Source organism: Myxocyprinus asiaticus, chromosome 31 (genome assembly GCF_019703515.2).
Source record: "Myxocyprinus asiaticus isolate MX2 ecotype Aquarium Trade chromosome 31, UBuf_Myxa_2, whole genome shotgun sequence".
NCBI classification, from domain to species: Eukaryota; Metazoa; Chordata; class Actinopteri; order Cypriniformes; family Catostomidae; genus Myxocyprinus; species Myxocyprinus asiaticus.
In genome coordinates, this window is record NC_059374.1 from 4,142,970 (window position 1) to 4,153,813 (window position 10,844).

General features: G+C 39.4%; 1 protein-coding gene across 1 annotated transcript; it reads right to left on the minus strand.

Annotated features, from left to right (window-relative positions):
- Nucleotides 1-2,009: 2,009 nt before the first annotated feature.
- Nucleotides 2,010-4,927, minus strand: LOC127421794 (serine/threonine-protein kinase pim-3-like). The gene is made up of 7 exons (XM_051664922.1): nucleotides 4,914-4,927; nucleotides 3,337-3,563; nucleotides 3,169-3,245; nucleotides 2,694-3,066; nucleotides 2,425-2,595; nucleotides 2,188-2,311; nucleotides 2,010-2,028 (listed from the first exon to the last, which is right to left on the minus strand). The coding sequence occupies exons 1-7, from the start codon at nucleotides 4,925-4,927 to the stop codon at nucleotides 2,010-2,012; spliced, it is 1,005 nt and encodes a 334-aa protein (XP_051520882.1).
- Nucleotides 4,928-10,844: the final 5,917 nt, after the last annotated feature.

A 10,844-nucleotide genomic window follows, 5' to 3' on the forward strand; every position in this document is an offset into this window, starting at 1 on the left:
CAGATGTTCGCATTAACCAGTTTGTCTGCTTCCTGACCTGGGCCCCAGTTAGACAAATACTATCACTATTAAGACTATGACTGTCTCTGCAGTTAGTATATATTATGTGAAATATAATGATTTCTGAACTCCTATGACTGTGATTGAATTAACTGCTATAAAACTGCCCAGTACATTGTGCTACTATACCCAAAATAGTGTTGTCTGATTTGTGAACAAATTGTTCTGAATGTTTACTGGTCAGTACTAGTGCAAACATATTTGCTTCAGATAGAAAAAGAAATTGTGTTCATTAAAAGAAAGAAATGGTGTTTATAACAGTTATAGGTAAACACCTAATAAAGTGGCGCTGACACTGAAGAAATATCGCCTCATTAAAGACCCCAAACACACCCCGAAGATGATCCCTCAAGAAGTGCTCTCGCTGTGTACTGGTTGATCGCTGTCACTCATGTCACCAGAAGTCACCAACTCTCGTTAAATATTCACTGGCAGTGTGAAGTGTCTGTTATATTTACAACACGGCATTTAAATTAAAAAAAATCAAAGGCGATGTTTTCAAGTAATATGAATTAATTTGATGTACTGAATGAATATTTTGCCTCGGCTACATTACTATATTCATTCTAAAAGTAGAGCTCTCTAATATGGAATAAATACAGATAAAATCTTGTGAACTGTAACTAGTGCAAATAAGATGAAAAAGTTTTTAAATCTTTATTAATTATCTTGGGGGGGGGGGGGGGTTGGGAGGGGGGTTAAAAAGTGCATTGCCTTTTTGATGTATGATGAATGTAAACTATTTTCATTTTAAATAAAAATTCAGTTTTACATCATTTGAAATAAACTGTGAGGTGATTCTTAGAGACATAGTTCACCCAAAAATAAAAATTATTTCATTTACTTACCCTTGTGTCGTTCCAAAGCTGTATGACTTCAAAAAAGATATCAAAAGATCTTTTGAACAAATGTTTTTTTGTCCATACAATGAAAGTCAATGGGCTCCAATGTAGTTTGGAATACAGTCTATAAATACCCTCTGCTGGGCCCTTTAGGCATTGACACCATCAACAGCCTAAGGATCCTTCAAAAGAACTGTTACTGAAGGATAAAGCACTTACTGGCCATGTATTTGAAATGAAAACTGTATGAAATATCAAGTGTGGCATAAGTGTCAAAATGTATGACACAAATTCCCTGGACGAATGTATAAAGTACCAGCAAACTTTAGTTCTATCATGAATACTGTTTAGCATCATAATGGGCATGACAATGTTAATATATTTGGTCTTGGCGGAATTGTTCTGCTACACTGCTGCTGTTGATTATTGCTGCTGCTACTGCCAATACGTACACAGACACGCTGCTGTGAGCATGTAAGACATGCTGCTGCACAATATAGCATATGTGAATTAACAGTAGCAAATCTATACAGGTGGAGCTGGGGAAAGTGGAGGGTTTCTGAATGCGTGCTGTAAACTGCAACAGCAAATACTGACCAAGTATTTGAATGTAGAGCAGCAGGCTCATTGGCTGCTGATGCAACAGGAACCAATCAGCTGCACCATGTAGAGAATGATGTGATTGCTTGTAGATTAAGGACCTTTCAGCCTGTGCCATTTAGAGTTTCATGACAGAACTTTGTATATCTGAGAGTTTTAGCTATAGAGAAAGGATGAAGTTAACTAATAAATTATGACACATTAATATATGTACTTTAAATGGTTGCAGTGGATCTGACCTAATAACAGATTACTGAAAAATGAATGGGGTAAGTAGAGCCACCCCCTGTATCTTGAAAGCTGTGCAGAAGTGACCATATATTTAGGACAGACTTTAGGATAATTTCTATCTCTCTGTAATTGAGGGCACACATGTGAAGTATGCATTTGAAGCGCAAAGTATTTTAAGCAAAAGTTAATTGTCAAATAATTTTTCTACAGGGCACTACAGATAGTGTCAGGTTTTGCGGACAGAACCCAAGCACAGAATAGCAATTACGTTTTTTTTTAAATGTTATTGACAAAACTGTAAAAAGTAACACAAAACAGGTCTTACAACAAAAAGCCCAGACTTCAGCCAACAGGGCTGGAAAACAAAAGACCCGTAGTAGGGCAAAACTAGAACAGAAATAAAACTTGCAAAAACAGGGAATGTAAACAAACAGGTATAACAGACTAGACTAACCAATCAAGGGGAATATGTGATTGAGCAGCATCCCTGGTTACACTGAACAGGTGGTCAATGTCCTGTAAGCTGGGACGGTCGTCCTCTGCTGCTCTAAGACACCATCTAATCAACTGACGGCAATCTGTTACATAGAACACAGTACTTGACTTCAATAACACAACATGAACTTCTCCTTGCTCTGGCCACGATTTCTGTCTCCTCTTCGCGAACAACTGAATGTTTGCTATCTCTTGCCTGCAGACAGGTGACTAGGGAGCTGCAGTCTGTGAACCCTCTGTGCGCTTTTGAAAGGTAAAGAACCGCTCAGGAGGTTGTAGAGCGTCACACCCAGTGACCAAACAGTAGCTGGTCCTGCACGATAGCTGTGGGAACGAAACCACTCAAGAGGGGCATATGAAAAAGTGCCTGAGAGACCCGAGAAGAGGAAGAAATCAGCTGGAAAGGTCCAAAACAGAGACTCCCTTTTGATGAACACAAACATATCCACGTAAAAGAACGTCCACCTGCAAATGATTTGTACTCCGAGTGCTTCAGCAGGTGTCCGCAGCCAAAGTCCAGCAGCTTGATCTCGTGTGAATCGGTGCAAATGAGCAGGTTTTGTGGCTTGACGTCCCGGTCGAAAACCCCACTGCTCTCGCAGTGTTTAAAGGCATTATTGAGCTGCAACAGCACCTTCTTGGCTTGGCTCTCATCTAGACAGCCGTTATCCTCACAGAATCTGTGGAGATCTTGGTAAGGATCTGGGCGTTCCAGGATCATGACATAGTGGCCAGGATGATCAAACCACTCCACCAGCTGCAGGACATTGGGACAGGCAGGAGTTGAATTGACCCGGGTCATCAATGCCACCTCCAGCGGCAGCAGACCCTGACCATCCTGCAGTGGCAGAGGAGGACATGACATTCTTTAATCATTGGCGGAGGGCTGAATGCAGTTGCAAACCAATAGGACGTCAAATAGCCACAAAAGATTCAAGACTGAACTTTCAACTTCCATCTCCTCGTGCTCCTCATCTTTAGAGACGTACTTGATGGCAACCTGCAGACAGATAAACCACAGTTAAATGACACCTGCTAATTTTGACAATAACCTCATGCTCTGGCAAATCATGTAATAATTCAGCAATGTCTTAAGAATAACCCTGACCTTTATGAGAGCGTTTGGCAGGTCTCTCGTATGAAGTGGAGAGATCTTCATCCTCCGAGCTCTGCCGCTTCCTCTTCCTCTGAATCGACTCAGAATGCAGGGGAGCGATATTGCCAGGCAGCTCTTGACTCCATGGCTGGGTTTGACAGTGGTTTCTGAATGTGGTCACCAAAACCCAACCTCCTGGCCAGCCATCTGGGTGAAAGCTGCACTGGATCTGGAGAGGCCTGAGGTTGAAAGAGCAACAGCAGTTAAGAATCTATTTCACACAGTTTTACATTGTTGTTGTTATTTTTGACATCATCATTATAACACAGGGCTGTTGAATGCTTGATTCTGGTTGGTCCATATCATTTTGACACATTATTTCAGTTATTTCACAGGTCCTTACAGACTACAACGGCAAAAGAACCAAAACCCACAAAGACACTGACCAAGCAAACATATATGACAAAGAATAGGATAAAAATAACAAACAATTTACATGTTTTTCCAATTAAATTACATTTTATTATCTATGGAAAGCACGCTTTCTTTCTCCCGCTCTTTCCCTCTCTCTGCACGCATACACATACTGTACAGACACACAAGCACACAGATGGGAACAAACACGCGCATAGAAACTTGTCGATAATGTAGTTCGCAACTGAAAAGCTGCATGACATTTCCCAGTAGCGAGGTAGTAACGTGACTGTTCTTGAAGCAGTTAAATTTACAGCTTCGCTATTTAGTAGAGATGCAGCTGTCGAACACCATTGAGAGACACACACACACTCAGGTAATTCACACACACTTGATCTCTCTCTGTCAATTTCAGTTTAAGTGTGCTTTATTGGCATGACAAAAACTGTACATTTGTATTGCCAAAGCAATGGCAGTTAGGCTGTGTATAAAATGTGTGCAATGTAAAGTACAAAAACATTAGTGCAAATACTTAATGTTTACAAAGAAAAAGTAGCGCAAAATTAAATAGTGAAATAAAAGATAAAAATAAAAATACAGTGTAAAATATGAACTAGTGTATATTTCACTTTTAAAGACATGCCGTTTTTTTCAATATATATATCTAAGGAGTACAATATGTGCTTATTTAGCTGGGACAATTTGAGGTTAAATTGGTTAACTTGCACACATTTGTTCATTATTACATTGTACAAAATCATACCATAACATACCAATAATAAACAAATTAAAAATATTTTCGATGGCTCACATTGGTGAAAGACGAGGTAAGTGTTTTAATTTTTCAAAAATAAAAAATCTCTCCTTTACAAGAAGAAAACAAAAGTAAAAGAACCCCTTCCAACCTTTTTTAAAACAAAAACAAATAAATGAAATAAAACTCTTCAAAAATACTCTCCAAACTACAAACACAAATATCCTCCAAACTATCCTCACAGAAATGGTCCGGACTCCTTAAAAATCACTTTCTCCGCACATAAAAGTCTGTCTCCAAAAGTCTTGCAATCAACCCAACAATCAGAAATCGATGAGTTGAAGCTTATATAGCTGCTGTTAGAATTCACGTCATACTACGCGTCGCTAAAATTCGAAAATTCGATTTAAGCTGCATTCACACTGCCAGCGACATCGTGCGAGACGGCAACACGATCCTATTCATTTTCAATGAGAGCACAGGGACTTCCGGCGACATGAGCTACCATGGCCGTTGGCGACAGAGATCACCGTGGAGAGCGACAAGACAAGTTGAGAAAATGTCAACTTTATGCAAATGACGAGCGACATTCACGAGCGACTGCCAATGAGAGCGAAGACAGCAGAGTTCACGTCATCTGTCTCCTGGCAGACTGGGGACGAGTGCATGCAAGACGGAGGAGAAGTTTCAGCGTCGTGAGGGATTTTTATTGTTCTATATAATTTGTCTGTATCTACATGCATGTATATAATAAAACAATGACGCGTGGAAAAGCGTATCAGAAATGGTCTGCATTCCGAGTGAGTTTGATTCATTCATTCATGATAAATCGATCATCTTGTTAATGATTTAATGCACTGAACACTGCTGCACGTTTTAGAAAACACTCTACGCTGCTGAATGTAAAATTTTAGAGACAAGAGAACTGAGTCCTTGTCAAACTGTAATTATATTTTAATTTAACTAGTATTAGGTCTCATCCGTGATCAAATTTTTAAACGTTATTGCCAGACGTGCAGTCCTCCAATAACGTTACAGTGACAAACAGCAGGAATGCCCACTAGCAACACAGATCACAGAGTCTAGCGACACCAAGCCACAAAGTCGCTGGCTGTGTGAACGGGGCTTTACGCATATTCATGCCTGCGCTGCAGACTGTAGCGCTATGACGTCGTGTGTTTTGGTGACGTCATGTATGCTGACAAATGTTTTTTTTTTTTTTATGCTCTATTATCAACAAATAGCATGTACAAGAGTAACAGAGGAACATATCACATGCTTCACAAATGTATGCTGACTAGTGACATGTTTGTAAGGATGGTAAGGTTTTAAAATGTATGGGTTTTAATGCGCATGCACAAGTTAATTTTGTCTACATACAGTACGCGTGCTTAATAGTCATGTTTCATTACAAGGATGGACTCTGTGGCAACAGTGACAGTAAATAAATGACCATAATTTATGTGGTTATGTTGTCGATTTAGGGCACGTATTAAAATGCATGCCGTACTAGATTTTGCTGCTTATTCACATTTAATTATGACTTTAATGTACCAAATTTAATGGCTTAAGTCTTATTTTAATCATTCCCCTGTCATTGTTTTTATTTATTATATTTTTGTTCACTTTTAAAAAAAAAGTTTTTACAGAGAAAATGCAGTAAAATTGAACATTAATTTCACATTTTTATTAGAATTAAGAAATTCAATAAAATGCATACATTCACATAATGTAAATTGTTCCAGTTATTTAACCAATTATATGTGTTACTGGAAAAAAAAACAGGCATTTTCCTTAAGGTAACTGTCATGATTTAGATGTGCGAAAATGTAACGTTAACCTGAGATGTGTGTTAAAAAAAAAATATATATATATATAGTTTCCAGAGCTGAAAAAAAAAAAATGCAATAGAATGTAATATTACTTTTTACACTTTTATTAGAAGCGCGAAATTCCATGAAAATTCATACATTCACACCAAATTTACATTTTCCAGTAATTTACTGATTATGTGTGCTATCGGAAAAAACAGGCCTTTTTACTGAACTTCATGATTTTCATGTGCAAAAAAATGTAACGTTAACCTAAGATACTGTATGTGTAAAAAAAAAACCTCTGCATGTTTTTGTTTTTTTTAGTATTTAGGTATTTTAACAGAGAAAATACAGTATAATGTAACAATTGTTAAATTCTCCTAAAGATACATATATATATACACCAATTTTTTCACGCAATTTAACTGATTATATGTTACTGAGAAAAAAAAACAAAAAAATAGGCTTTCTTTAAATAAAGGTAAATGTCATGCACTTTTATCCTGAGATGTCCTTAAAAATATGCCTGTAAAATTTTGTTTTACAGTAATGCAGTGCAAATCTCTCTAAATAAGACCCCGCCACTGAAGGTGTTTCAGGGCGCGGCGATCTCCAGTGAGCTCCTCGCTCAGTCTTCACCCTTAAAAGTCACGGAACTGGGTGGCTCGCTCCCTCCGAGGAGGATATTGGGTGACTATGTTTGGGTGTTCCCTGCCGGCGAGCCGTTTCGGTGCACCGTGCGTATTGTTCTCCCTTCACCAGAGGTCAGTCTTGAGAGACTGATACCCCTTTCAGACTATCTGGCAGTGTGGCAACTTCTGCCAAACATGTCTCCATGGGTCCTGCAGATCATAGCGAGGGGGTACAGAATTCAGTTTAGTTCTCCCCCACCTCGTTTCAACGGAGTACTATCCACAGTGGTCAACTCCGAGCAGGCTCAGGTGTTGGAAAAAGAAGTCTAGTCTCTCTTGGCAAAAGAGGCCATAGAAAATGTTCCTCTTTCAGAGAGAGACTCCGGTTTTTACAGCTGGTGCTTTATAGTGCCAAAGAAGGATGGGGGGTTTCATCCGATTTTAGATCTGCGCCATCTGATCCGTACTCTGCGGACTTACAGGTTCAGGATGTTAATGCTGAAACTTATTGTCTCCCAAATCAAGTCTGAGGACTGGTTTGTGACAATAGATCTAAAGGATGCTTACTACCATATTTCCATCCTTCCTCAGCACAGGAAGTTCCTGAGGTTCACTTTCGGGGGCAAAGTGCACCAATATCGGGTTCTTCTGTTCGGCCTAGCGTTGTCACCCCGCACCTTCACAAAGTGCATGGATGCAGCTCTGGCTCTTCTGCGATTCCAGAGCATTAGTGTACTAAATTATATCAACGACTGGCTTATTCTAGCTCAGTCCAAGGAGACGGCGGTTCAACATCAAGATGTCGTTCTCGCGAACATGAGGTGTCTGGGTTAAGACTAAATTCCAAGAAGAGTGTTCTTTCTCCACTTCAGAGAACCACCTTTCTAGGAGTAATATGGGATTCGACTACGATGCAGGCACATCTGTCTCCTGCTCATATCAAGTCAATCCTGTCAGCTGTAGGCAAGCTCAAGCTAGGCCAAGCCATTACTGTAAAACAGTTTCAAAGACTATTGGGACTCATGGCAGCTGCATCCAATGTCATTCCTTTTGGCCTTTTGTACATGAGACCATTGCAGTGGTGGCTCAAGAACAAGGGGTTCTCCCCGAGGGGCAACCGATTCCGCATCATCAGGGTTACACGCAAATGTCTTCGTATGCTTGTGATGTGGAAGAAACCTTGGTTCCTTGCCCAAGGTCCCGTGCTGGGAGCCTCTTGTTGTCGCAAAATGCTAAGGACAGATGCCTCCCTCACGGGCTGGGGTGCGGTCCTAGATGGCCGCTCGACTCAAGGTCGATTGAGATCCACCTGCCTAAAACCAGAGGAAAACTACAGTCAGAAACCAGACTAGACCTGAGAGAATCACTCATGAAATGCATAAACTGCAAAACATACAAGATTTCACTCAGGTATTAGAAAGAAGCATTAATATAAAGAGCATCTGCTGATCAAAATTGTGCAATAAAGTTATTCTGTAATGTCCCTGTCAAATAAATAAATAAATAAATATAAAAACACATGAAAAAACAAATAAATAAATGAACAAATGAATGAATAAACAATTAAGCAACATCAAGAATATTGGGATGGTTTTGTGATGCAGTCTAATACAATTTAATTATGGCAACTGAGATGTGCACATATGCATGGAAATTAAATGAAAATTTTTTATACAATATTTAACTCAAATTTATAAATATTTGAAAAAAAAATAATAACATAAAATCATCCATTTTCTATTGACATTGATAATCAGCCAAGCAGACAAGGTTTTCACCTGACGGTAATCTGAAAGTGGCCAAATATCAGCCGATTTATCAGCATAGCTGATGTTAAACTAGTTAAAACTATATAATTGACCAGTACAAGGCGTGTTTAGGGCACTTTCATGCTGGGTTTAGCTGGTCTACCTGCAATGATAAACATCTTAACCAGCTTGTTCCAGTAACAGACTAGCATTAATCTTGAAATTTAAGCTGGTCTAAACAGAAGACTGACGTGTCCTTCTTACCGTTGATGGTCTCATTGCTGAGGGTGCGTGACAGAAGCTTGTGGTCTCCAAGCGGGGTGATGATGGCCATGATGTTTCCCAGCATGCTCCCCATCCCGAACAACAGCAGCATAATGAAGTAGAGCACAAACCAGAGCTGAGACGGCAGCATGTTCTTAATGGCCTCGCCGTACACAATGAATGCCAGACTGGTGCCCTCCACCGCCTGCATGCACAAAGACACACTTCTCAAAAAATACTGATAGGTAATAATAATAATCATTTTTATTTTTAATTATATAGGACCTCACTCATAAATATATATTTTTCTGGACAAAATATATGTAGAATATATGCTAAATACATGTTGTAAACAGCATGGCTTAAAAAAATATATATATTTTTTTAATATATTTCATTTAAACCTTCAAATGCCAAAATATATTATAAAATGTACTTCAAGTGGCAAGAAAATACATTTTCAATATTAAATATATATTTTGGGTAAATGCAATGTACAGTTGTGCTCAAAAGTTTGCATACCCTTGGAGAATTGGTAATATATGTACCATTTTTAAAGAAAACATGAGTGAGCAGGCAAAACACATTTCTTTTATTTCTTATGGGATTCATATTCAACTGTAGGTTATAACAGAATGGCACAATCATAAAACAAAACATGGCAACAAAGAAAGAAAATTAAATGACCCTTGTTCAAAAGTCTGCATACCCTTAGTTCTTAATACTGTGTATTGCCCCCTTTAGCATCAATGACAGCGTGCAGTCTTTTGTAATAGTTGTCTATGAGGCCCCAAATTCTTGCAGGTGGTATAGCTGCCCATTCGTCTTGGCAAAATGCCTCCAGGTCATGCAAAGTTTTTGTTCGTCTTGCATGAACCGCACGTTTGAGATCTCCCCAGAGTGGCTCGATGATATTAAGGTCAGGAGACTGTGATGGCCACTCCAGAACCTTCACCTTTATCTGCTGTAACCACTGGAGGGTCAACTTGGCCTTGTGCTTAGGGTCATTGTCGTGCTGGAATGTCCAAGAGCGTCCCATGCGCAGCTTTCGTGCAGAAGAATGCAAATTGTCTGCCAGTAATTTCTGATAACATGCTGCATTCATCTTGTCATCGATTTTCTCAAGATTCCCCATGCCTTTAGAGCTCACACACCCCCAAAACATCAGTGAGCCACCACCATGCTTCACACTGGGGATGATATTCTTTTCACTATAGGCCTTGTTGACCCCTGTCCAAACATAGCGCTTATGGTTGTGACCATAAGGCTCTATTTTGGTCTCGTCACTCCAAATTACAGTGTGCCAGAAGCTGTGAGGTGTGTCAAGGTGTTGTCGGGCATATTATAACCGGGCTTTTTTGTGGCATTGCCACAGTAAAAGCTTCTTTCTTGCAACTCGACCATGCAGCTCATTTTTGTTCAAGTATCTTCGTATTGTGCTCCTTGAAACAACCACACTGTCTTTTTCCAGAGCAGCCTGTATTTCTCCTGAGGTTACCTGTGGGTTTTTCTTTGTATCCTGAACAATTCTTCTGGCAGTTGTGGCTGAAATCTTTCTTGGTCTACCTGACCTTGGCTTGGTATCAAGAGATCCCTGAATTTTCCACTTCTTAATAAGTGATTGAACAGTACTCACTGGCATTTTCAAGGCTTTGGATATCTTTTTATATCCTTTTCCATCTTTATAAAGTTCCATTACCTTGTTACGCAGGTCTTTTAACAGTTCTTTTCTGCACCCCATGACTCAGTATCTAGCCTGCTCAGTGCATCCACGTGAGAGCTAACAAACTCATTGACTATTTATACACAGACACTAATTGCAATTTAAAAAGCCACAGGTGTGGGAAATTAACCTTCAATTGCCATTTAAACCTGTGTGTGTCACCTTGTGTGT

What these genes read in the sequence shown, in the direction of transcription:
- LOC127421794 (XM_051664922.1), bottom strand. An exon ending in AGATGGAAGTTGAAAGTTCA is followed by an intron (nt 3,067 to 3,168) that starts GTCTTGAATCTT and finishes CTGCCACTGCAG; the next exon opens with GATGGTCAGGGTCTGCTGCC. An exon ending in CCCTAGTCACCTGTCTGCAG is followed by an intron (nt 2,312 to 2,424) that starts GCAAGAGATAGC and finishes TCTATGTAACAG; the next exon opens with ATTGCCGTCAGTTGATTAGA.